The sequence below is a fragment of the Rosa chinensis genome, chromosome 1 (genome assembly GCF_002994745.2).
Source record: "Rosa chinensis cultivar Old Blush chromosome 1, RchiOBHm-V2, whole genome shotgun sequence".
Classification (NCBI taxonomy): domain Eukaryota; kingdom Viridiplantae; phylum Streptophyta; class Magnoliopsida; order Rosales; family Rosaceae; genus Rosa; species Rosa chinensis.
Genome location: NC_037088.1, coordinates 36,535,025 through 36,559,989, shown reverse-complemented (window position 1 = coordinate 36,559,989; position 24,965 = coordinate 36,535,025). Strand labels below are relative to the sequence as shown.

Below are 24,965 nucleotides of genomic sequence, written 5' to 3'. Positions count from 1 at the left end.
TGGAAGGTATATTTTTTTATGGGGTTGCTCAAATTTAATGTAGTTGAGCAATTTCGCTCATTCTTATTTTGTATGAGTTTGTGTAGTTATAAATTTCCTCAACATGTTGTTTGGAGGTTAAAATGATCGACTCAGCTCTCTGCTCCATCAGGTTCGTTTTTTTTACCACTATTCACTGCATTATTGTGATCTTGAATGGTTAGTATTCCCGTACTTGTGAAAGTTAAACAAAACGAGATATCATTGTGAATATCTGTTCTGGATATTGGTCTCTTTGCGTTTATTTTTATTATTTTTTTCTCAGGTGGATTCTTTTCTCAGGTGCATTATACATGTTTGCTTCATGCAAGATTAACAGACAGAACTCTGCGAGTTATTTTTCTTTAATAAGGCAATAATAATGTAAAACTGATTATTACTGGTACTACTATCCCTTAGCTTGAATAATTTCTGAAGTCCTTTTGTATAAGTTTCTAGTAGGATTACATATATTGGTCGAGTTTCTTAACCACCAAAATTACTGTGGTTTCTTTGCAGAGAATGAATCTTCTTCGTCTTCTTTGACAACAGTTTGTACGCTTCTTCTTTTGTTACTAGTCCTACATGGCTTTATCAGAGCCCTGATCAATCTCAAGGTTGGATTTTTACTCTTTTTTACTTCCCTTATATGCTTTACAGTGTCAAGTTGGAAACAATTTCTGTCTCAATTTGAGTTTGAGGGTGTGGTGGTGCTGCAGTTGTAGACCAGTCTGGAGAGAATGTACTCAATTTATTCCTCTATTTTTCAACGACTATATGAAGCCCATAGTGTTAATACGAGTGAGAGCTTTGCTGCAGTTGAGACAATCCCTCGGTTCCTGTTCTAGAGCAACATCAAGACTATAATCGACAGCCACTCTATTCTTCAGCTTCTTATCAGAGCCATTCTTCCCTACTATTACTCATGCACCACTTTATTCCAGTTCTCAGCCTCAGGGTTAGACTTCCAGTACTCATAGACAACTCTATAAGAGCTTTGAAGGTTAGACTCGCAGTACTTTATTTGATATTTTACACTGAAAAGTTTCAGTGAAGGAAGAATGGGAGTTTCTCTGTGCTCGTTTTTCTAGTGAAAAGTTTCAGGTACAATATTGTTTATTTTTTTAACTATTTTTCAACACAGTTCACTTTTTTGTTATATTAGTTTTCTTTTTCATTCAGATTCCAACTAATTGTTTGATATTTCATAATAATTTTTAGATTCGTTCAGAGAAGAATGCTATAAATAGGTCAAAGTTGACACATCACCACAAAGCTGGGTCAAAGTCATTTATGTCTCACCAAGAGCAAATTGTAAGATATTTATAAATTTTGTTAATAAATTTATAGCTTCAATATATATTTGTAGATGTTAAAAGAATATGTTTGAATGCAATAGGCAGCACAGACTGGAGAGATGCAAGGTGCAATTGATCGCTTTGAAACAGAGTACAAAAGCACTAAAAAAGGTTGGGATTTGGGAGCAAAAGCAAAGTGAGTAAGTAACTTGTTAACGATGCATACGTATGAACAAAAGTTCTATAATGTATATATTTTGACCATGACCATAGGTGAAATTAATATAAAGTCCCTAAATATGATTAAATTGATCAGGTTGTAAATGAGAAATTGCATATCATATCCAATTGTATATATTTTTTATTGTAGGATGAAATGATTAAGATGCGAACTGAGACAACTCAACCTGATGGAACTCGGACAATGACAGATGATGAAATTTGTGCAAAAGTCCTCGGAGTCAAATCAGGCTACATCAAGGGTTGTGGTTTTGGCCCTAGACCTCCACCATCAAGAGTCTCTCATTCGTCGATAAATGAAATGTCTGAAAAGAACAAAATGTTGCAAGAACAGCTTCAAGAGACCTAACACCTTGTAGGGACACAACAACAAAAGATTGATGCACAAAATGAGGTGATCCAAAGATTGGAGGAGCAAGCCAAAAAGTTTGAGGAGTTCATGGCTAACTTTTCCAGGCAACATCCATCAAGTTAGTATCTTTATTAGAGAACTTAAACATGGAGAAATAATTTTTTAGATCATCTTGATTCTGTTATTGGTTTTAGACTATTTTTGTTACTCCTGATGTTAGGAAACACTTTGATTGTTACTTTGGTTTTATTATTATGAGATTTATTATTGGTTTGACTATTTCAATTAGTTTTAAATATTTTCATGTAATATGGTAGAGAATAATCGGTGACAAAACCATATGTATTGTCAACATTTTCCTCGTAATAAGCAATCAATTGTAACGAAAAAGAATTTCCTCGCTATATGCTATAGAATGTATAATGACGAAAATAAATATCATCGCTATACAATACACAACTTATGACGACAAAAATAAATTTTCTCGTTAACGATTATAATATGTACGACGATGAAAGTAAATTTCATCGCTATAGGTTATACAACCTACAACGACAAAAGTAAAATTCCTCGCTATAGACCATACAACCTACAACGACAAAAGTTAAATTTCCTCGCTATAGACTATACAACTTACAACGACAAAAGTAAATTTCTTCGCTATAGCAAATACAACCTACAACGACAAAAGTAAATTTCCTCGCTATAAATCTTATAACCTATATCGACAAATGTAAAGTTTCTCGTCATTGAGTACCTTTGGCGAGGAATACACCATATAACCTACATCGACAAATGTAAATTTCCTCGTCATTGAGTACCTTTAGCGAGGAATAGTTTTCCCTCATACAAGATACATATAAGGAAGAAAATAAATTTCCTCGTTAAAGATTGTTTATAGTGAGGAAAGACTTCCTTGCCAAAAGATACCTACAACGACGAAAATGTTTTTTCAATTTCTTTATTATTTATAATTTCTAAATTATTTACATATCATTAGCGAGGAAATAATACTTTAGCGATGAAATTTATTTTATCGGGAAATATATTTAACGACTATTTTTTGGCCTTCAGAAATTTTTAGTGAGAAAAAAGTATGAGTATAGGCGAGGAAAAAAATTGTAGCTAAAGAATAACAGCGAGAAAAAAATATATTCATCGAGAAAAAGGATTGGCGAGGAAATAGTATTTTTCTCGCGGAAACTTTTCTTGACCACCCTACCGCGAGGAACTGGTGACCAAAATATTTTCCTCGCGAAAACACTACGGCGAGGAAATCTCAATTTTCAGCGACAAATTTGTTCCTCGCAAATTAGCATTTCTGTTGTAGTGACATCTGCTAAGACATTATTATTAACAAACCAAACCTTGCCCTACATGTCTGCAAGGTTTAAGTTTCCGAGCTAGCATCGTTGCATTCAGATATGAAAGGCTGGACGGATTTAGATCGAAGCTCTAACTTACTACTCGTAAGTTTACACTCTAACTTACTACTCGTAAGTTTACACTCTAACTTATTACTCGCCGATAAAGGTTTCACAAGAAATAACCAGCTTAGCCAATATAGTTAGAAGAAATAACCAGCTTAGCCAATATAGTTAGATTGAAGCTCTTTATTCTAAGCTCATGATTTTATAGTTTATACTACTTATAACGATTTTTCCGTCGTAATGAATTTATTGATAAAAAAATTTACCATCTTTGGACAAACAACCCATTCAAATCCATGTGCTTATAAGGGATGCATGTATATAACCTTTGTAGTTTAAATGGCATATGTATAATGCTATTCTCACTCTCACAAAGTCGTCTTCTTCTTCGTCTTCTCCATATTTTAGTAACCAGATTTCTGTCGTTGTCCTTTTTGGTCCTTGGGATCCTGATTCCTTGACCTCTCTGATGCTGGCATGGCTTGGATTCACAGTCATCATATGCTACATTTACTATTAATATTTCAAAAAAAAAAAAAAACATGTGTTACATACAAAATTTCATGCGTCAATTCTTCATAACATAATTGCCTCTACAATAACCGCGAAAATACATGCAGATAGAAACTTGTATGACTTTCAGGACCCGAGGATAGCGATTGTAAATATAATGACCTGGCACAAAATTATGAATATTTATCTCTAAGAACTTTGACCTATGACTTTTGCTGGGTTACAGATTGGGAGGCCCGAGTGTCTGACCTCTCGCCTGGTTTGTGTCTATTGCGTTTTATTTCAGTTGGTTTGTTTGGACTTGTTGCTTGTTCGATCTTCTTTTCCGTCTGTATTTTTTGGCCACTGTTGGGTTTTTGCTGTACTTGTTTCCTTGAAATTATGATTTTTATACAAAAAAGACAACGAGGAGATTTGGTTACTTGATCTACATATTTAGGAGATGAATACGAGGGACTTCATTTCCATTAGAGGCGTGGTGAGCAGCCACACATGGCCAACCCTTCGTCTTAAAACGAAAATATTAACCAAATTAATTGTTGGCTGTTCGCTAATGTTCTGACACATCGGTTCAAGAATATATTTTGGGAGAAAAATTTTGTAGCTGATATTCTTGTTGATATGAAACACCTAATCATTGGCACTAAAAGTATGAGAGAACTCTCCACCTCAATGTTCTCAATGCTTTGAACTGATAATTCTAGGAATGGTTTAGGCGTTTCAAGTTGTAATTAATTATTAAAAAAATAAAAAAATAAATAAAGTTATGCACCGAGAGATGAAGCCCCAAGCACTAGAACAATGTCATTGTCCTGCTTGGAGCTTGGATATCCCACCCAAACCCAAAACGTCAACAATGCCATTGTCTCGGTTGAAATGAGATGGATTGAATAGATTTCTACTACCTTACAATACAAATAACATGCATAGTTACAAAACCATAGGCCTCTTGACTTCTTGTCTCAGTATAATGGTCGGTATAGTGCTCAAAATTAGAGGGAATGGGTTTTCAGGGGTTCAGGATCTCCTATTGATTGAGAAGAAAACATAAAAACACTTAAATGAGTGATATTATGGGATTAAATGATTATAACGTACTACTTGCCGAGAAAAGTTTCACAAGAAACAACCAGCTACGCCAATATAGTTACATCGAAACTCTTCATTCTAAGCTCATGATTGTATAATTTATATTACTTGTAACGATTTTTCGATAGTAATGTATTTAATTGATAAAAAAAATTATTATCTTTGGAGAAACAATCCATTCAAATCCATGTGCTTATAAAGTTATAAGGGATGCATGTATATTACCTTTGAAGTTTAAATGGCATATATATATATATATATATATATATATATATATATATATATATGCTATTCCCACTCTCGCCAAGTCGTCTTCTTCTTCGTCTTCTCCATAATTTACTAACCAGAAGAAAATGGTCTATGTCGTTGTCCTTTTTGGGTCCTTGGGATCCTGATTCCTTGACCTCCGCTCATGCTGGCTTGGATTCACAGTCATCATATGCTACCATATACATTTACTATTAATATTTCAAAAAAACATGCATTAATCTATTACATACAAAATTTCAAGTGTCAATTCTTCATAACATAATTGCCTCTACAATAACCACGAAAATACATGCGGGTAGAAACTTGTATATGACTTTCAGGACCCGAGGATAGCGATTGTAAATATAATGACCTGGCAATATGAATGTTCATCTCTAAGAACCTAGGTCAAGGACTTTTGCTGGGTTGCTGCTTTGGGAGGCCAAGTGTCTGACCTCTCGCCTGGTTTGTCTCTACTATTGCAGTTGGTTTGTTTGGACTTATTACTTGTTCTTCTTTTCCGTTGGCCACTGTTGAATTTTTGTTGTACTTCTTATTCCTTGAAATTATGATTCATTTATAAAAAAAAAGAAGAAGAGTCAAGTAACTCCATTCCGATTTGTATACTAACATTTTTTTATCAAATAAGAACTTCATTAATAATGAACAGCTTACAATGAGTTTTAGGCAACATCTCTTACATAGAAATGACCACTAGACTAACATTTTAGTTTGAAGGAATTAACTCCACAGTACGAAACTAACGACGATATTTGATTACTTGATCTACATATTTAGGGACATGAATACAAGTGACTTTACCTCAATTAGAGATGTAGTGAGCAGCCACACATGGCCAACTTTTCATCTTAAAATGAAAAAAAATAACTATATTAATTATTGGGTGGGATAATTCTTGGGTACCAAGGGGGGTGTATTGTATATGGAATTAGTGAAACTTTTAAAGAAATCTATAGAATTTAAAAGTCTGAGTGTATTCAATATAGACTTTTAACAGTCCATGAAAGTCTTGAGGTATTCAATTAGGATTTTTAAAGACTTCACGAATTCCACCAAAATCTAGGGGTATTCAATTAAGACTTTTAAAAATGAATAAAAGTACAGATGTATTCAAAATATCATTCATACTTATGGAATTAGAAAATCATGGATAATCATGGACTTTGTAGTGTTAACTATACATACCAAACTCCAATAATTTTCCAGCCTCCAGACCAAAGATTTCAAAAAGTCTATCAAAGTTTCCTCTTCAAAAAAAAAAGGTCTATCAAAGTTCTTCTCTCTACATACGAAGAAGTTTGTCCTTCATCATCTCTCTTTCTAATTTTTTTGTCTTTTCTCTAATTTTTTATGATATCAACCTTTTTTGATACCCAACATGTTTATTGTACTTGTTGAATGTGATTTTTTTTTTTTTCAATTGTAATACTTCAAACCCTAATAGCAATAAAAATGATTTATGAAAGCCTAAAACTCAAAGATTGTGGTCTAACCCTAAGATCTTGAACCATACTAAATTTTATCTTATTAATTAATTATTCTCATTAATTTGAAGTTATATTATGGTTCAAAAAAAAGTTGAACAATTGAATTTCAATTGATTGATTATAGATCAAGACATTGACTAATATTGCTACAATATATGTTAATCGGCGAAAACAAAATTGATGAGAATAATTAACCATAAACATCAAGTGATCTATATTGTATATTTATGTTGTTGGGAGATTAGGAATGAGAACAAACTCACTAGACAGACTACCAATTATTTATTTGTGAGTCAATTCTATTAGAAGATACTGGAGCATTGAAGAGACAATAAGTTATTACTTTGTTTTGTGTTTGGGTTGTATTTGTTTTATTTTATTTTTTATTTTTTGTTTTTTTTTTATGTACAAAATATTCCAGGAAATTTGTAGAAGTCATTCATAATAAAGTATATAGATTTTCATGAATCAATAAAAGTCTGTTGCTAAAATCAATGGTTTTAAGAAATCCATAACAATCTATCAACTTTTTAAAGAGTCTGTGGATTTTTCAAAAAGTCTGTCATTTAAAAAAAGTCTGCACAAATCCAAATACAATACACCCCCCTTAGTGTTTGCCATACCCTCATTTTATTAAATATTTTGGACCATTGGATTAATAATATATCCAGCAAAATATTTAACAAATTGGTAACTTGTTTAGCTCTTAGCCTTTCTAATTTTTTTGGTAACACAAACTACTAATTGAGTTGAAAACAATAAAGATAGTGAAAACAATAAAGCCAATTACTGTTTGATTATCAATTGACAATTGACAATTATGATTTTTCCTTTTTCAAAAAAAATTAAAAGAACCTTCTATCCTAGGTTCACCGAATTACTTTTAGTTAAATAGTCTATATTACTAATTAATTTTATTATTAGTTAATTAATGTTTGATTAATGCTTGTTATTAATGGACAATTACACAATTGAAAATTACGTTTTTTCCTTATTAAAAACAAAAACCTTCTAACCTAAATTCGCAAAATTAGTATTAGTTAAGTAATCTTTATTACTAATTAATTATATCATTAGTAGTTTCCTTAACCAAATATAATTCTTTTTACATGCATTTTACGCCAACGACAACAATTAGTGTAAAAGTAAATAATATTTGTTTTAAATGTAGTCAAATGAGAACCTACTTTAGGACTTATTTACTCAAATGATAATCTACTTTACTTTAATGAAAACTTATTAAATTACCACTTTTATGACTTAATTACTCAAATGAGAACCTACTTTTCTCTAACGAAGACCTTATTTACTTTAATGCGGATTTTTTTTCTAATTACCACATGTGTCCTCAAAGTGGTTACATGAGTTCTCAAAGTGGTAAATATTATATAAAATAGAACATGTATGAATCTTTATGTTTTTATCATTAATGAAATTATTACTACAATGACTACACATTTTACCACAATCCCAACAATTGATGTAAAAACGGTAACTTTTGTCTTATTTATAGTAATTACTCAACCTAAACTAATGTACTAATTTATGGACAATTTAGCAAGTGCAACAACAAATTTGTTTTCAGAGTGGTAAATCTTTATATTTTTATCATTAATGGAATAATTACTCAATGACTACATAGTTTATTATAACTCACAACTATTGGTGTAAAAGCGGTAACTTTTGTTCTGATTGTAGTAATTACTTCAAAAACTATACCATTTACAAGATTACCAACCATTTTACAATTCCGACAACATTTGTGTTGTGAACATGGTAAAATTAAAATTAGACCAAAAGATATGTAACAACTCAGTATTGTAAGGAGTTTCTCCACTTGATAATCAAGGTTCTAAATTTGATAAAAGTTGTCCAAATATGATATTTACATCTTTGGCCACTCAATTACAATAACCACAACAACTGTTGTCATAAGTCGTAATTGTAGTTTAACTATGTGTAATTTATTATTTTGACAATACTTGTTACATGATTTTTAACAATGTTACATATCAAGAAAGACTGTGTTGTTAATATGGTAAATTTTATTTTTAAAAATGACACATGTCGATATTTAATTGGGTAACCTGTTGACCAGTTCAGTAGGTTTCCACTATATTAATTTACTAAAAGTAAAAAAAAAAAAAGAGTATGGCAAACACCAAGGTACCCAAGACGACCCCCAATCAATTCAACAATATATTTTGGGAGTTAAATTTTGTAGCTGATGTTTTTGTTCATATGAAACACTCAATCATTGATACTAACAGTATGAGAGAACTCTCTCTCCTCAATTTGCTCAATGCTTTAAACTAAGATAATTCTCGAAATGATTAAGGTGTTTCAAGTTGTAATTAGTGCCTGTACTCTACAAAAAAAAATATAAAAAAATAAATAAAATAAAGTTATGCGCACCGGAAGAAGAAGCCCCAAGCACTAGAACAATGTCATAGTCTTACTTGGAGCTTGGGTATATCCCGCCCAAACCCAAAATAACGTGAACAATGCCATTGTCTTGGTTGAACTGATATTGATTGAATAGATTTCTGCTACCTTACAATACAAACACCATGCATAGTTACAACATCAAAGGCCTCTTGACTCTTGTCTCAGTATAATGGTCGGTATAGTGCTCGAAATTAAAGTGAATGGTTTTTCAGGGGTTTAGGATCTCCTATTGATTGAGAAGAAAACATAAAAAACACTTAAATGAGTGATATTCTTGTGACATGGGGACATTGGGTGCAGTTTACAATATTTACTTGATCCATAAGAAAGAGAAGTAATTTATCAATTTAGCAGCATATTAAAGAGAAATCAGATTATCTAAAGCTGATACGTGCTTTGCAAAGTTGCAGAATAAATAGATTGAAGTTAGGCGATTCGAACCTTTTAGGGTCTATACCTCCACAAACTGACATGAAAATCGAAGAAGAATATGAAGGACAAAAGCAGAAACATACATTGTGGATCAAAAACTTTTTGTCTAACTATCCCTCACTATACCCAAGGGGTAAACTAGTAACAAACATTTGAGCATTGTCTAGTGAAACATTTCAAATTATCATAATAAGTTGAAGTACAACTTTTGCAGAAGATGAGCACAAAGAAAACCTATGATCATAACATTGTTGAAAATCACAGAATCAGCTTTAATATTTTGTCCTGCACTGCAAGGGATGCTGCTTCCACTATAGCAACCTTTCTTCTGCTGAATCCCCGCACCCCGATTTTCTAGAACAAATGTAGAGTTTGTCTTCCCACTACTGAAGAGCACAGTCCAAAAGAAGGGCCCTTTGTGAACCCCAACCATACCTACTCCCACCTCATTATGTGACTTATTCCGAAGAATTGACAAAGCCTTGTTGTTTCCAACAAGAACATTTACAAAAGCTAATGATGGTTCTAGATACTTGGAGTGACAACCCACAATGTGTCCAGTTATGGTGCCGAAAGTGGGTAGCTCAACGCCACAATTTGGGGCAAACACTTCGGTGAAGTCGTCTTCAGATGGCGTACAGTTGATAGTGCCATTCCTACTACAGTTTCCCTTGCATGACTTAGCAAATTGCAGAGCCATACACCCAAGTCCAGGACTGTCATTTAGTTTGGAAAGCTTGTGAGACGTTCGATTGTTGTTGATAATCTCAACAAGATCATTTGCAGGGTTTCCTGAGGAACAAACCACCACCAAGTCACCCATCATATGTAACTAACTATAAGATAACATAGTATCACAGTGAATATAGTTATACAAATATGTAATCATTAATGTTGCAAAATACTAGAATCAGACATATACACTGAATAAGAATGTTAAGAACATGAATGTTGATTTTGCCAAGTTAATTTCAACCACATCTACTTTTCATAGTGCAGAATATATTAATTTTATTCTCATCAGGCACCAAGCAGGGTCAACTATAAAGGTAATACTCAGATATTGAGTTGGATGCCACTGTTTCCTACTATCACCAAGGAATCTGAGAAGTAAAAAACAAAAATGCCAAGGAAAAGTGTGACGCAATGCTATAATTCCTACTGTAGAGAATCAAACTTGGCATCTCTAAAGGACCTGATATTCAATGTCGAAAAGAAAATTTCTTTCGAGGCGTTTGAATTTAGATGGATTAGGATTTGGGCATACAGTGGAAAGTGAATGGAAACCATAGATATACTCTTTCTGTGCAAATGTTCGAAGGTGCAGAAAACACAGGCTCTTAAAGATCCAAAAGTAGCTCCCCATACAAAGGAGAAAAATGGGAGGAGAGGAGCCTACTTTTAACAATGTCTGATGTCATTCATACTTGAAAGCATTCAATGCAGGCATGGGACTCGCCTGATGCTATTTCACACTTCAAAGCATTCAGTAGCAGGCATGAGACTCCTAATCTCTCTAGAACACTATTAGCACCCTAGTCTTCCCACAATGGCAAAATGACAAATAAACTAAAACATATATGATAAGTCATCTCTCAATATTCTTAACTGAGAACAGTAATTTCTCTTAAACCTCCCATCTCTCCCCAAACTTAATTTTGCTACTTGAGAAGCCCATACAAGAAAGTAGAAGGCAGGATTCAGCAAATTGATATTAATCTTCCACAGCATTTAGACATCACCACAAAAAATCATCAAATCTACATATTATATGCACTATAATCCAGGCACAGACATAATATTGAAAGCTGCTACTAAAAGTGAAAATGTATGTGCATATGTTTCTTCAATAGGGAAATCTTAATTAACAAAAAGATCAAAAAGCTAAGAACTTGAGGGAATCTGCAGCAAGTTGCAATAGCTTGAGAAACCACAAGTAGGGAAAGAGTGAAAATTCAGAGTTACAGGAGTTACCATGGTGCTTGGAGGAAACAAGAGCTGCTAGCAGTAGACAGCTACTAAAAACCAACCACCCAGAGCAACAAAGCCGCTTCACCATTTTCACTTCTGAGAAGAGAAAAGGGTTTTGCTTTACAAGGAATCTGAGTAGGAAAAACCAAAGGAAAAGAGGTTGGAGAAAGAAAGCAAAGCTAGTTGGAAGAAAAGGGTAGTGATTAAACAATGGTGGGAATGGGAAATGGGATTGAAAGCAGGGATTTTTGCAGGAGGGAAAGAAATAATGTAGGGAGGTAAAGTGGGGAGAGTAGTGATGAAGTGTTGCAGAGTTTAAGGACAAAAAGATTAGTGGTGAATGGGTCCACCACGAGCCGTTTTGTGTTTTGTGCCTTGGGTTTCTTTTTCTTAAGAAATGGTGCGGATTTTCAAAAGCTTGGAATTTTGTGGGCCCAATTTGTGCGGATTTTATGGACAGATTTACTCTCTACACCCATCAATCTTATTGCTATACCCAATTGCCCAAATTTATTTTCTCATATGCATTTGCAATCTTTTCTTAATTTTTTTTTATTAGATAAACAGCTCAAATACTATAATTAGTCTTTCGTGAGTCGAACTCACAACCTCCTACTTACGAACGGAAGACTATGCCACTAGACCAAATAGTACTGAACTTTTCTGAAATTTTCTGGCTCAAATTTTTTTTTTTTAATATTTTTTTTTAATTTCATCATAACTCATATTTTGTTTAAGCAACTCGGCAAGTGGGATTTTTTAGCGGCATCCCATATCAATTGTGGTTAGTAGGTCGCTTGTAGCTGGCTACTTTACTCTTTTGTCAATATCGTTGGTTAGTATGATCATTTTTATCAATTTAAAGTTAAATTGTACAGGGTCGATTATTAAGAAAAAATAAATAAAATGATCAATCATGTGAAGAGATGTACCTATCTAGGTCAAGGATAAAGTATTATGTACATCAGAGTCTAAACTTATGAAACAACTCAAGTACTCAACTCATTGCACAAAGTCATCTATTTGTTTCATGAGAGAGTATTCAATGCACCGACGTCTGCTTGCACAAGCAGAAATGGACTGCTAAATAACATCAATTATATTTTCGATTATTAAAAATAATTTATAAATATCATAGGCTAAGATCTCTTGGATCTACTAGTTTTCTTACACCATCGATACACAGAAGAATTTTCCTTGTTTCACCCGTAAATTAGAAATTTTTAATCACTACTTGATAGCGAAACAATAGAAAATCTTGACCATTTATTTTTTTTCAACGGTGGGTGTGTTGATCAAATTTTATGGGGAACAGTGTTAGAAGCTTGCGTTTGGGCCACTCTTTGCAGACCGAACAGACCGAACCAGTTCATTTCGTATCACACAAAACGTTGGTGAGCCGAACCCTCTAGAACTCAACTAGTTCCTTATCTCTCACAAGTCGCAAAGGGTTTAAGATATCACTCCCACTTGTTCTTCTTCTTCTTCTTGCCAGCATAACATTCAATCTCCGCAGCTCTCTGTCTCTCTACTGAACCCTCATGGCCTCCACTTTCCTCACACTCCCAAACCCTTTGGTGTGCAGACCCAACACTTCTTCTCTGTCCAGCCAGAAACCACTCCCAGGTATTGCACAAGTTCCCTCCTTTCTCAACCCCCTTCTCTCTATTCCTATCGTGAATTTCCAAATTCATCTTATCTTTGTTTTGCTTCATGGGTTTTGTACAGGTCTGCGAAGAAACTCATTGAGAGTCAACGCAATTGCCAAGAAATGGGAACCCACCAAGGTTTTTTTTTTTTCTTATATTTTTTTGGAATTATTTATCTGGGTATTGATTTTTATGCTCACTGGTGATAATTTGTGAGTGACAGGTGGTTCCTCAAGCTGATAGAGTGCTTATTCGTCTTGAGCAGCTCCCGGAGGTAATTTTTGATGGGTTTTAGTAACACAAATTGTGTTTGGAAGCTTTAAATTGGTATTATAAGCTGCTTGTTTCTTGTTAATCAGAAAGCCAAAATAATATTAGTTCACTGTTTGAGCGTGTAGAATGCCAAACTTGTGAAAATCTATGACAGTGCCAACTGCCTTAGTGTGTAGCAAATACTATCTTTGACTACAGTTCCCTGACAACTTAGCACTAGCAGAAGGAGTGAATTTGAATTCTTTGTTGAATCTTTGCATCAACATGTTGTCACTCTAAGTAAAACTAATAGTATGATTAGTTGCATTTGTTCTGTATTAGATGCTCACGGTGCTGTCATATCATTGTGCATTGAAATGCGTAGTACTTGACCCAGAAATTTTTGTGGGAAGGTTTCTGTTTACAACTTTAATCAAAGGGCAGACCTAGGTACATCAGTCAAACCTTGGTCATCTAGTACAGCTGTAGTTGCCAAAACTTGTGGCGGAATAATGGGATGATTATTTGAATAGTATTGTCCTAACTCTTGCTGAGTGAGATCTCTTAATTTGGTTGTCTATATCTGTCAGATTTCTGGTCAAGATTAGTGTAGAAAATTATCTTGACAGGTCATTTGTCTTGGACTGGTTTCGTTTGAGTCAAATTAGTGACACTTGGACTAGAAATAGTTCTTTATATGGGTGATTCCTAGATGTTCAAGTAGTTTGATAATGGGTGCTGAAGTTGGATGTGTAAGAGTCAAGCACGTAGAGGCTAGTCCAAACATGACCTCGCTCTATGAAGTTCAAGAGCCTTGGTCTAGTTCATGAGTTTTGATTAATTCAACTGGTTTTTTGTTGCGAGAATCATTGAAAGTTTCAGGGTCCATTGAGTCCTTTGCTTTGTACGTGTCATGTTGGAAACTTAGATGCATCTAGTTCATAATTGATCAATAATAAGGAGGCGTGGAAGGTATATCCTCTGGGTATCTTCTGGTGGCTGTAATTTGAGATAGAGTGTATAGTTTTTGAAGAGGGGAGTATTATTCTGGTCTTTGGTATTTTAATTGCTTTCAACTGTTGGTTTTTTCTGATGTAAATTCTCCCTAACTATAGGGAAAGAGAGAACAGGCAAACCCAGTATTATAGCAAGTGTTTTCACTAGTTTCATTGGACCTGAATGCGTGTCAAAGATACATATATGCTATATAAGATTATTTATAAAATGTCTAAGAGGAACCATGGTACCTTAAGAGTTTTGGAATTGATTGATCGCCATTAGTTGCTTTATAGTGGGGTTCACATGATTCATTTTTTACTCTTCTTTGTTATTCAATGGACCATTTGGAACTCTATATTGGTGAAATATATGTGTACATACTTATCTCGTATAAGAACTCAGCATGATAGTGAAATCCTATTCCACAGAAATCAGCTGGAGGAGTTTTGCTGCCCAAATCTGCCGTTAAATTTGAGCGGTATCTTATGGGAGAAGTATGCCAACTGTTTCTGTCTTGCTATTACATACTTTTTCTTTAGAGTAACAGGTTAAATATCAGGAAAACTAACAAGCATGATTGTGTTTATCTCAGGTTCTTTCTATTGGTTCCGAGGTTGGAGAAGTGCAGGCTGGAAAGAAGGTGAGTAACTAAAATCCTCCAAAATGATGGTGACTATTTTCTGGCGTAAATTAATGTTGATTTGTGATACATGTTAGTACGTACATTATAGGTTTTTGGAGGAATAAGGTATCCCATTGTGTAGTTTTAGTTCCAAGTACTATTCAAGTGCTTATTGTCATCTAAAATTTTTTGCAGGTTCTTTTCTCGGACATCAATGCTTATGAGGTAAGTAAAACTAGTTTGCACTGAGAGTATCATATTCTTGCTTTTTATTTCATTATCTAAATGATGAATATGCATTTGCTGTCAACAGAATCATAAGTTTTGTTTTGTTTTTTGTTTTGCTTGAATAGGAGCCACTTTTGTAGATCACAATGTGCAAAATAGAATAGATGTGGATTGTGACAAGAAAAATCCTTAGCCAAACAATAAAACAATAACAAGAAAAAAGAGAAATCACTACATCATGTGTAGCTAGACTGCTATCAAACCACTCTAGAATTTAGCAGAACATACTGGATTTGTCTGCTAAACTAATAATGTAGTGATGCTATGCCATAGAAAAAAATCAGCTTGAAAAGATGGCACGCTAAACTGGTGAAAAAAAGAAGACAGTTTTGGCTGTCGTTCTCTCATTTGGAGGATACCCATCTCAGATCTGGTCATGTACCTAGGCACCAACTAGACACCCACAATGGTCCAAAGAGTACTAGCTCAACCGGGGAAATTCACTGTAATTGGTTTGCATGATAAGTCTTCTATTTCTGCATGTTTGTAAGGCCAATAAATTTCCTCAAATCAAACCTTCTATTGGAGAAATGAGATTCCAAATTCATATCTTTTGGCAGCAATAGATTCTCAGAATGGGGTAGCATGAATTGTCTAGGGAAATTATAGTCTTCAAAATGTGAAGACAAAGAACCTGATTGCCATTGCTTTAACAAAGCCATGGTCCATGAGGTAGGTCTGAGCATTTGAGTAAAAAAGGGGGAGCCAACAATGTATGGAGAAAATGATGGCTAAAAAAAAAAAAAAACATACAGCAGTGTAGCGTGTCATTTCCTTGGCCGTTAGCTTTTATTTTAATGAGCATTGATCCTAGCAGATGATCTCGAATTGCTACACCCTCCTGTGTTTACTCCTATGAAATGAAATAAGAACCAAGAAGGAGATAGATTCTCTTCTGTATAAACTGAAGTTTGTGAATACGGTTTTGCACATTGGTCCATATGGTTTATACTCAATGAATTTTGGTATCTCAGGTGGATTTGGGAACAGAGGGTAGACACTGCTTCTGCAAAGAGAGCGAATTGTTAGCCGTGGTTGAATAAGATGTCAGCACTCGACAGTAGGCAGAACCTCTTGAATTATTTTCTGAAATTTCAATTGTTGAGATGTTTTTCCTTGTATGTCTCCAACTCCCCAATTGATTGGATGAATTTTGTAATATTTAGTCATCATTGTACTTTGGAATGCAAGCTGTGTTATCTCTTGCGATTATTTATGGAAATTTGGTAGAACATTCAGTGTAGAGATAAGAGGAAGGAATAAAGACTTTAATTCTTAATCCGAGATTCTTTTACCCTATAGGGAAAATAAAAATAAATATAGTACTAATCAGTAAGATGGAGCCACTCTTGTGACCAGGTTGGGGAGCATTTACCTCGGAAGAAAATATGGCAGCTGGGAGACGATTTACTGATAATGTGCCAATGAAGAGGGTAAAATGAGTGTAAATAGCATTACTCAAACCGAGTAAAAAGAAGGTTCTCCCAACATGTGTATGGAAGCATTTTTAGGTCGACATAGAATCATCTAGGGATTTCTGTTCTGAAATGGAATTCTGTAGAGGCTGGTTATTGATCTGTGGTAATTCTCCGTACACTGAAATAAAATATAACCCAACAGCACCTGCACCTTATACAACAACACAAGAGTCAACCAACGGAGTTGACACATTCAATAATATCTGCATTTCAATATGCTATCTTGTGTGAAAATCTCATAATCAAGAATTCATATTTCAACTCAGATGCTTTCTTTGTCAATTCATTATGCTTAACGCCTTAACCAATAGGATTCAAACTTATGTCTTTAACCAGTTCTAGAACTACGGCCGGAGATACATTCATAATGTTTTCTTAGGACGTCCTCAGATAACACCTTAATGTAATGAAGCCCATGTTTTGTGTTCGAATAATTCAGAATGCTGCTTATAAATTGGATTACCATCAAGTTTCTAGACAACCACTACTTACCAGAATTAAGATTTACAAAACTGAGAGTATGGGGATTTACAGGTTCATTTCAGCTGCGTTTTCCTTGTTATGTTTTCACTCTTGCCTTTGTTTGACCCTGAGTGGAAATGAGACGGATCGACTGGCCTTGCTTGAAATCAAGGCCAGGATAACTGGTGATCCATTTGGAGCCCTTACTTCATGGAATGATTCCGTCCACTTTTGCCAGTGGCGTGGAGTTACTTGTGGTCTACGACACCAAAGGGTCACGAGGTTGGACCTGCAGTCCTTGCAACTTACAGGCTCCATATCACCACATGTTGGAAATTTGAGTTTTGTGAGACTGCTGTATCTTCTAAACAACAGCTTCAGACATGAAATCCCTCCAGAAATTGGCCGCCTGCGCAAGTTGCAAGATTTGCAGCTGCAGAACAATTCAATAAGTGGTGAAATTCCGTCTAACTTATCTGGTTGCTCTCAACTTGTTACAATTCGTCTTGGTTACAATTTTCTGGTAGGAAGAATTCCTGAGGAGCTCGGCACCTTGTCCAAGCTACAAACACTTGTAGTTCCACACAATAATCTTACAGGAACTCTCCCTAACTCTTTTAGCAACTTATCTTCTGTTGAAAAGCTCTATGTATCTTCGAATAATCTGAAGGGAAGTATTCCAGATATTTTTGGTCAACTGACCAATCTTAGTTTCCTTGCACTCGAAGACAATAGCTTGTCTGGTATCATCCCTCCCTCGATCTTTAATCTCTCCTTCCTCACAGTCTTTTCTGTCATTATAAACCAACTCCAAGGGACTCTGCCCTCAGACCTAGGTGTTGCTCTTCCAAATCTCGAATTTTTTGGTATTGATTACAACCAAATTAGTGGACCTATTCCCGTTTCAATTTCTAATCTCTCAAATCTAGCTTCCCTTCAACTGATTGCAAACCAACTATCTGGAAAAGTTCCTTCTTTGAAAAATTTACATAAACTTGAGAGATTAAATTTCGGGGGCAATAACCATCTTGGAAGTGGGGGAATTGGTGACTTGGGCTTTCTCTGTGATTTGACTAATGCCACTCTTTTAGATGAACTGTTTATTAGTGAAAACAATTTTGGGGGTATATTACCTCAATGCATTGCTAACTTATCTTCTCATCTGGAATACGTCTATGTCAATATCAATAAAATAACAGGAAGCATTCCAATTGGGATTGGAAATCTGGTTAACTTGCAAGGCCTATTTCTTTCAGCAAACCAATTTTCAGGTCAAATTCCCTCTGAAACTGGGAAGCTTCAGAAGTTGGTTGAATTAAACTTATCTATGAACTCTTTCTCTGGGAATATTCCTTCCACTTTTGGAAATTTAAGTTACCTATCTAAATTGGATTTAGATGGAAATAAGCTTCATGGCAGTATCCCCTCATCTCTAGCAGAGTGTCATGATTTGACATCCTTGTTTCTTGGTCAGAACAATCTAAGCGGTACAATTTCCCTAGAAGTCATTGGTCTGTCCTCCTATATTGAGTTTGATTTATCTCAAAATCATTTCACTGGTTCCCTTCCACAGAAAATAGGAAATTTGATAAATCTGGAGTACTTAGATGTTTCTGGAAACATGTTATTTGGTGAAATTCCGGCAAGTCTTGGTAGCTGTATAGAAGTAGAATACCTATACATGCAAGGAAACTTCTTCCAAGGGACAATTCCATCATCTTTGGGTTCTCTGAGGGGTCTTAAAGAGGTACATATTTCTAACAACAACTTGTCAGGCCTCATTCCAGAATTCTTGGAGCATTTTGAATTCCTGCAATCATTGGATTTATCTTATAACAATTTGGAAGGCATGGTACCAGTCAAAGGAGTTTTTCAGAATGCAACAGCCACATCAGTCAAAGGAAATAATAAGCTTTGTGGGGGCATAACTGAGTTTCAATTGCCGAAATGCGAATTTGGACATCCCAAGAAGAGAGGATTAAGCCGAACCTTGAAGCTGATAATCTGTCTCGTTTGTGGGCTTCTTGGAGTCTCCTGCGCTCTGTCATTTTGGTACCTTCTTTGCTCAAGGAGGAAAATAGTGAAGCACACTGCAAGCGATTCAGAAAATTTTCTTAAGGTGTCTTACCAAAATCTTCTAAAAGCTACTGATGGATTCTCTGCTGCTAACTTGCTAGGCATGGGCAGTTTTGGATCAGTTTATAAAGGAGTTCTTGAACAAGGTCAAACAACTGTTGCTGTCAAAGTACTTAACCTATTTCATCCTGGAGCTTCCAAAAGTTTCTCTGCTGAGTGTGAGGCATTGAGAAACATTAGACACCGTAATCTTTTGAAGGTACTCTCTGTGTGTTCAGGTTCTGATTTTGAAGGTTGGGATTTTAAGGCCTTAATCTATGAGTTCATGGTTAATGGGAGCTTGGAGGAATGGTTGCATCCAACTCAGACAGTTTCTGAGACAATTGAGAGACCAAGAAGCTTGAGTTTTTCTCAAAGGTTGGCCATATCAAGTGATGTTTCTTTGGCATTGGATTATCTCCATCATCATTGTGAGACAATGATAGTTCACTGTGACCTCAAGCCGAGCAATATCCTTCTCAATGATGAGATGGTTGCACATGTTGGTGATTTTGGGATGGTAAGGTTCCTTCCTAGAACTTCTGGTAATCAATCTAGCTTGCTTGGAGTAAAAGGAACTGTTGGTTATGCTCCTCCAGGTGAGTACGTTCTTAGATAATTTTTTTCCTATACTTCCTTTGAAAGCTTGAGGGTAGAAATTATAATATGGTGTTATGATTGAATCGTTAATTGTGAAAATGCAGAATATGGTATGGGACATGAAGTTTGGACGCAAGGTGGTGTGTACAGTTATGGCATTCTCCTACTGGAAATGTTCACGGGAAAAAGGCCAACAGATGACATGTTTCAAGGAACTTCAAACCTTCATAACTTTGTGAAGGTAGCTCTGGCTGAGGATGTTATTGAGATTGTGGATCCTGTTCTTGTTCATGAAAAAGCGGAAGGGGAGATCATTGCGGACAAATGTCTTAATGAGGATAGCACAAGGCCTCACATTAAAATAGAAGAAAGCTTGATTTCAATCCTAGAAATTGGTATGGCTTGCTCTGCAGAACGTCCTAGAGAACGTCCAGACATTAGTGATGTCGTATGTGAGATGTACCGAATAAGAAACAAGCTAGGTTTGAGCTAATAGGATATGTGAATTGAGGCATGCTGTTAATAATCAGTTATCCATATGTGTGCAGTACTATTTTGTTATATCGACGACTACATTGTTTACTTTTCATATGTCTAACTGTCTAAGCAATGGCGAAATTTCCTGTTTAGATTTTCTATTATTGGTTCAAGGGAGGCATTTTTTTTATCTTACCAATCAAGTTCCATATGTGTGAGGTGTTATATTTGGGTAGACTTTATAAACTACCGAGCAGTCCTCATTTTTTTGTTTGTTTGTAGCATGGTAGCTGGGATTTCATATCTTATAGGTAGATGTCAGGTCTTGGATCAGGCGGCAGATATAGTGGCTTCTTCTTTTCATGGATGGTTGAACTTTGGGAGTATGGTGGGTGATGCTGCTTTGGTGTTTGCAGATATGTCGTAATGGCTTTCCAAGCAAAATTTGTAATAGGTAACATTTGGTTTTTGAAAGATACAAATTCCCTGTCCCCTGCATAGTAGGTAGACAATATGTTTGTATGTGTGTTTATAGTTGAGTGTCTGTGGATCTTTGAGATTACTCACAATCAATATTAGGAGTAATATATCTGCATAAAAATAAAAAAAATTTGTTTGTATTATTTCATATTTATCTCTCAGCCTAGCTTTTGATGACATTAATAATTTGTCCGATAACTTGTTTCCCAAATGAAAATTTCCCAGAGATTTGACTATATATAAAATTTTAAATGTCCTTCTCAAGTGTCTGGTTAGGTCATGCTGCCTAATTTCTTATGCATGGATAATATTATCAAAAACAGTCAATGCATCTGCATAGAAGGGTTCAAATCTTAAAACTAATGGTAGAATTATACCCAACAGATTACTATATAGGGTTCAACTTGAAGATTTTGTAATAGCAATCTCGTAGAGAAGTAAAGGAAACTTGATGCTGTCATGATGAAACATTTGGGCTTTCTTTATCATTTTACTATATATGCTTCACTAGTTAGGATTCCAATACAGGAGAAAAGTCAGAAATTTTTTTTGGCTAGTTGCAGTGCAGCCTTTCTCTGCTCGATAGGCAAGAAAATATTTAATTAATTAATTAATTTATTTTTTTCACTTATGTACGTCCACCTGATGATGCCTACCTTGAGGGGACTAATTTTCATGTTATTTTCATAATTTTATCTGTTGGCTTGGTTCACATCCATTGCTGGATGCTGCTTATGAATTAGCATCTCAGTCAAGTTGCCAGCCAGTTATAGCTGAGCAACCAAAGTTTCACAAAACTCAAGTTATGAGGATTTACACCTTCATTTCAGCCTTTTTTTTCTCATATGTTTGCATGCATGCTGTTCTTCTTTTTTACTCATGCCATGGTTTAAGACTTCAAGGAAATGAGACAGATAGACTGACCTTACTTGAAATCAAGGCTAGGATAACTGTTGACCCTTTTGGAGTCTTTGATTCCTGGAATGAAACCAACCACTTTTGCAATTGGCATGGTGTTTTTTGTGGTCATCTTCACCAGAGGGTCACGATGTTGGACCTGCAGTCCTTGAATCTTGCAGGCTCTATAGCACCACATGTTGGAAATTTGAGTTTCCTGAGGGTCATTTATCTCCAAAACAACAGCTTCAGCCATCAAATTCCTACCGAAATTGGTCATCTCCGCAGACTTCAGGGTTTGCACTTGGAGAATAATTCACTCAGCGGTGAAATTCCCTCTTACTTGTCAGCTTGCTCTCAACTCATCATAGTTTCTCTTGGTTTCAATTTTCTGGTAGGAACAATTCCGGAGGAGATTGGCAATTTGCGGAGGCTAAGAACAATTGCAATTTACCACAACAACCTATCAGGAAGTCTCCCTCGGTCTTTTGGCAACTTATCATCTCTTGAAGTGCTTTCAGTGTCCACTAATAACTTGAATGGGAGTATTCCAGATATTTTTGGCCAACTAGCAAATCTTACAACTCTTATATTGGATCTGAATAGCTTCTCCGGTATGCTTCCTCCCTCACTTTTCAATCTCTCTTCTCTAATATTCTTCTCTGTGGTAGTAAACAGAGTCCAAGGGTCTTTGCCCTCAAACATAGGTGTGGTCTTTCCAAGGCTTGAGTACTTTGATATTGCTCGTAACCAATTTCATGGACCTATTCCTGTTTCATTGTCTAATGCCTCAAACCTAGCTCACTTTGGAATTTCAGGAAACCAACTACATGGAGAAGTCCCTTCTTTGGAAAATTTACATAGGCTTGAGAGATTAATTCTGGGAATAAACCATCTTGGAAGTGGGAAAATTGGTGACTTGAGCTTTATATGCGATTTGGTTAATGCCACTCGTTTAGAGTACCTGGAAATTAATTCAAACTACTTTGGGGGCATGTTACCTCCCTGCATAGCTAACTTATCTTCTTCTCTTGTATCACTCTTTGTATCTTGGAATAAGATTTTTGGAAGAATGCCTAATGGGATAGGGAATCTGCATAACCTGGAGAAGCTTCGTCTGTCTTTTAACCAATTTTCAGGTCACATTCCCCCGGATCTGGGAAAGCTTAACAATCTATATGAATTAGACTTGGCTGAGAACTTACTATCCGGGAATGTACCATCCTCTTTTGGAAATTTGAGTGGATTAAATAGACTATATCTGTCTTACAACAACCTTCAAGGAAATATCCCTTCCAGTTTAGGTCAGTGTCTCAACTTGATTCTCTTATCTCTTGCTTATAACAATTTAAGTGGTATTATTCCTGGAGGAATGATTGGGCCATCATATTCATATGTTGAATGGGATCTAGGGGACAATAACTTTTCTGGCTTCCTTCCTGAGGAAGTAGGAAATTTAATAAATCTGGGGACTCTAGATGTTTCTGGAAATATGTTATCTGGTGAAATTCCGACTAGGCTAAGTGGTTGTATAGCGTTAGAGTATCTATACCTGCAGAGGAACTTCTTTCAAGGGACAATTCCAGCATCTTTGGGTTCACTAAGAGGTATTAAATATTTATATCTTTCTCACAACAACTTGTCTGGAGCGATTCCAGAATTCTTGGAGGGCCTCGAAGTTCTGCAGTATCTGAATCTATCTTATAACCATTTGGAAGGCATAATACCAGCCAAAGGAATTTTCATGAATGCAACTGCCACATCAGTCAAAGGAAATAGTGGACTTTGTGGGGGCATACCTGCATTTCAATTGCCAAAATGCAGATTTAGACATACCAAAAGGCCAAGATTGAGCCTCACCTTGAGACTAACAATCTCCCTTGTTTGTGGGCTTCTTGGAGTTACCTTTACACTGTTGTTTTTGTACTTCTGTTGCATGCAGAGGGAAAGAACAAGGCAAAGTATTTCAAGTAATTCAGAAAATTTTCTCAAGGTGTCTTACCATAGTCTTGTAAAAGCTACTGATGGATTCTCCTCAGCCAACTTGATCGGCATGGGCAGTTTTGGATCAGTTTATAAAGGAGTGCTCGAGCAAGGTGACACAACTATTGCTATCAAGGTACTTAACCTTGTTCATCCGGGAGCTTCCAAAAGTTTCACTGCTGAGTGTGAGGCCTTGAAAAATATCAGACACCGTAATCTTGTGAAGGTACTCTCTGCATGTTCAGGTACTGATTATCGTGGCTGTGATTTCAAGGCCTTAATTTATGAGTTCATGGTTAATGGGAGCTTAGAGGAATGGTTGCATCCTCAGGAAATTAATGGCGTGAAAGATGAGAGGCAGAGGATCCTAAAGTTTTCTCAGAGGTTGAACATTGCCATTGACATTGCAATGGCATTGGAATATCTCCATTATCATTGTGAGACCCCGATAGTTCACTGCGATCTCAAGCCAAGTAATGTTCTTCTTGATGATGATATGGTTGGTCATGTGGGTGACTTTGGGTTGGTAAAATTCCTTCACAGAGCTTCTGACACTGTTTCTGGAGATCAATCGAGCTCCTTGGGAGTAAGAGGAACAATTGGTTATACTCCTCCAGGTGAATACCATCTTTAATCATTTCAAATTATTTCTCCTTATCTTTATTTTAATAGTTTGAAGCTTGAAAATAGAAACTATGCTTTTTTTGAATGCAGAATATGGCATGGGACATGAAGTTTGGACACAAGGTGACGTGTACAGCTACGGCATCCTTCTGTTGCAAATGTTTACTGGAAGTAGACCAACCGATGACTTGTTTCAAGGTTCTTCAAATATTCATTACTTTGTGAAGGCGGCTCTGCCTGCACAAGTTCTAGAGATTGTGGATCCTGTTCTTGTTCAAGAAAAAATGGAGGGAGAGATGAGAAGAAACAATCATCTTAATGATGATAGCACAAGGGTTTCCAACAAAGTTCAAGAATGCTTGGCTACAATTTTAGAAATTGGTGTTGCTTGCTCCACAGAACTGTCTACAGCGCGGTTAGACATTAGTGATGTTGTTGCTGACATGTGTCGAATAAGAAATAAATATCTAGCAAATAGAATTTGTGAATAG

At 35.6% G+C, this 24,965-nt stretch overlaps 4 protein-coding genes and 1 long non-coding RNA gene across 7 annotated transcripts; 4 read left to right on the top strand and 1 right to left on the bottom strand.

Moving 5' to 3' along the window:
• On the top strand, nucleotides 1-2,017 carry LOC112192435. 2 transcript variants are annotated; one of them, XR_002933511.2, is made up of 6 exons: nucleotides 1-421; nucleotides 538-635; nucleotides 838-1,122; nucleotides 1,240-1,332; nucleotides 1,418-1,516; nucleotides 1,687-2,017. It is a non-coding gene; the product is annotated as an uncharacterized LOC112192435 (long non-coding RNA). The 2 variants fall into 2 exon arrangements; XR_005810504.1 differs by having other exon boundaries at nucleotides 738-1,122.
• Nucleotides 2,018-9,516: 7,499 nt separating this feature from the next.
• On the bottom strand, nucleotides 9,517-11,876 carry LOC112173985. The gene is made up of 2 exons (XM_024311674.2): nucleotides 11,552-11,876; nucleotides 9,517-10,369 (listed from the first exon to the last, which is right to left on the bottom strand). Exons 1-2 carry the CDS (start codon nucleotides 11,634-11,636, stop codon nucleotides 9,762-9,764), a joined length of 693 nt encoding a protein of 230 aa, XP_024167442.1. The 5' UTR covers nucleotides 11,637-11,876; the 3' UTR covers nucleotides 9,517-9,761.
• A 1,082-nt stretch (nucleotides 11,877-12,958) lies between these two features.
• On the top strand, nucleotides 12,959-16,570 carry LOC112173996 (10 kDa chaperonin 1, chloroplastic). The gene is made up of 7 exons (XM_024311683.2): nucleotides 12,959-13,174; nucleotides 13,277-13,335; nucleotides 13,421-13,471; nucleotides 14,877-14,942; nucleotides 15,041-15,088; nucleotides 15,266-15,295; nucleotides 16,333-16,570. Exons 1-7 carry the CDS (start codon nucleotides 13,090-13,092, stop codon nucleotides 16,399-16,401), a joined length of 408 nt encoding a protein of 135 aa, XP_024167451.1. The 5' UTR covers nucleotides 12,959-13,089; the 3' UTR covers nucleotides 16,402-16,570.
• Nucleotides 16,571-16,744: 174 nt separating this feature from the next.
• LOC112173963 (probable LRR receptor-like serine/threonine-protein kinase At3g47570) lies at nucleotides 16,745-21,124 on the top strand. Of its 2 annotated transcripts, XM_024311660.2 has the most exons (3): nucleotides 16,745-20,012; nucleotides 20,118-20,408; nucleotides 20,773-21,124. In XM_024311660.2, exons 1-3 carry the CDS (start codon nucleotides 17,243-17,245, stop codon nucleotides 20,778-20,780), a joined length of 3,069 nt encoding a protein of 1,022 aa, XP_024167428.1. In that variant the 5' UTR covers nucleotides 16,745-17,242; the 3' UTR covers nucleotides 20,781-21,124. The 2 variants fall into 2 exon arrangements, with proteins under 2 accessions (XP_024167428.1, XP_024167422.1); XM_024311654.2 differs by lacking the exon at nucleotides 20,773-21,124 and having other exon boundaries at nucleotides 20,118-20,734.
• Nucleotides 21,125-22,018: 894 nt separating this feature from the next.
• LOC112165920 (probable LRR receptor-like serine/threonine-protein kinase At3g47570) lies at nucleotides 22,019-24,965 on the top strand. The gene is made up of 2 exons (XM_024302626.2): nucleotides 22,019-24,467; nucleotides 24,565-24,965. The coding sequence occupies exons 1-2, from the start codon at nucleotides 22,019-22,021 to the stop codon at nucleotides 24,963-24,965; spliced, it is 2,850 nt and encodes a 949-aa protein (XP_024158394.1).

Coding starts and splice junctions, on each gene's coding strand:
- LOC112173985 (XM_024311674.2), bottom strand. CDS start 11,636: ATGGTGAAGCGGCTTTGTTGCTCTGGGTGGTTGGTTTTTAGTAGCTGT. Junction 10,370..11,551: donor TGTTTCCTCCAAGCACCATG/GTAACTCCTGTA, acceptor TTTGTTCCTCAG/GAAACCCTGCAAATGATCTT.
- LOC112173996 (XM_024311683.2), top strand. CDS start 13,090: ATGGCCTCCACTTTCCTCACACTCCCAAACCCTTTGGTGTGCAGACCC. Junction 13,472..14,876: donor GTCTTGAGCAGCTCCCGGAG/GTAATTTTTGAT, acceptor CCTATTCCACAG/AAATCAGCTGGAGGAGTTTT. Junction 14,943..15,040: donor AGCGGTATCTTATGGGAGAA/GTATGCCAACTG, acceptor TGTTTATCTCAG/GTTCTTTCTATTGGTTCCGA.
- LOC112173963 (XM_024311654.2), top strand. CDS start 17,243: ATGAAGCCCATGTTTTGTGTTCGAATAATTCAGAATGCTGCTTATAAA. Junction 20,013..20,117: donor TGTTGGTTATGCTCCTCCAG/GTGAGTACGTTC, acceptor GTGAAAATGCAG/AATATGGTATGGGACATGAA.
- LOC112165920 (XM_024302626.2), top strand. CDS start 22,019: ATGTTGGACCTGCAGTCCTTGAATCTTGCAGGCTCTATAGCACCACAT. Junction 24,468..24,564: donor AATTGGTTATACTCCTCCAG/GTGAATACCATC, acceptor TTTTGAATGCAG/AATATGGCATGGGACATGAA.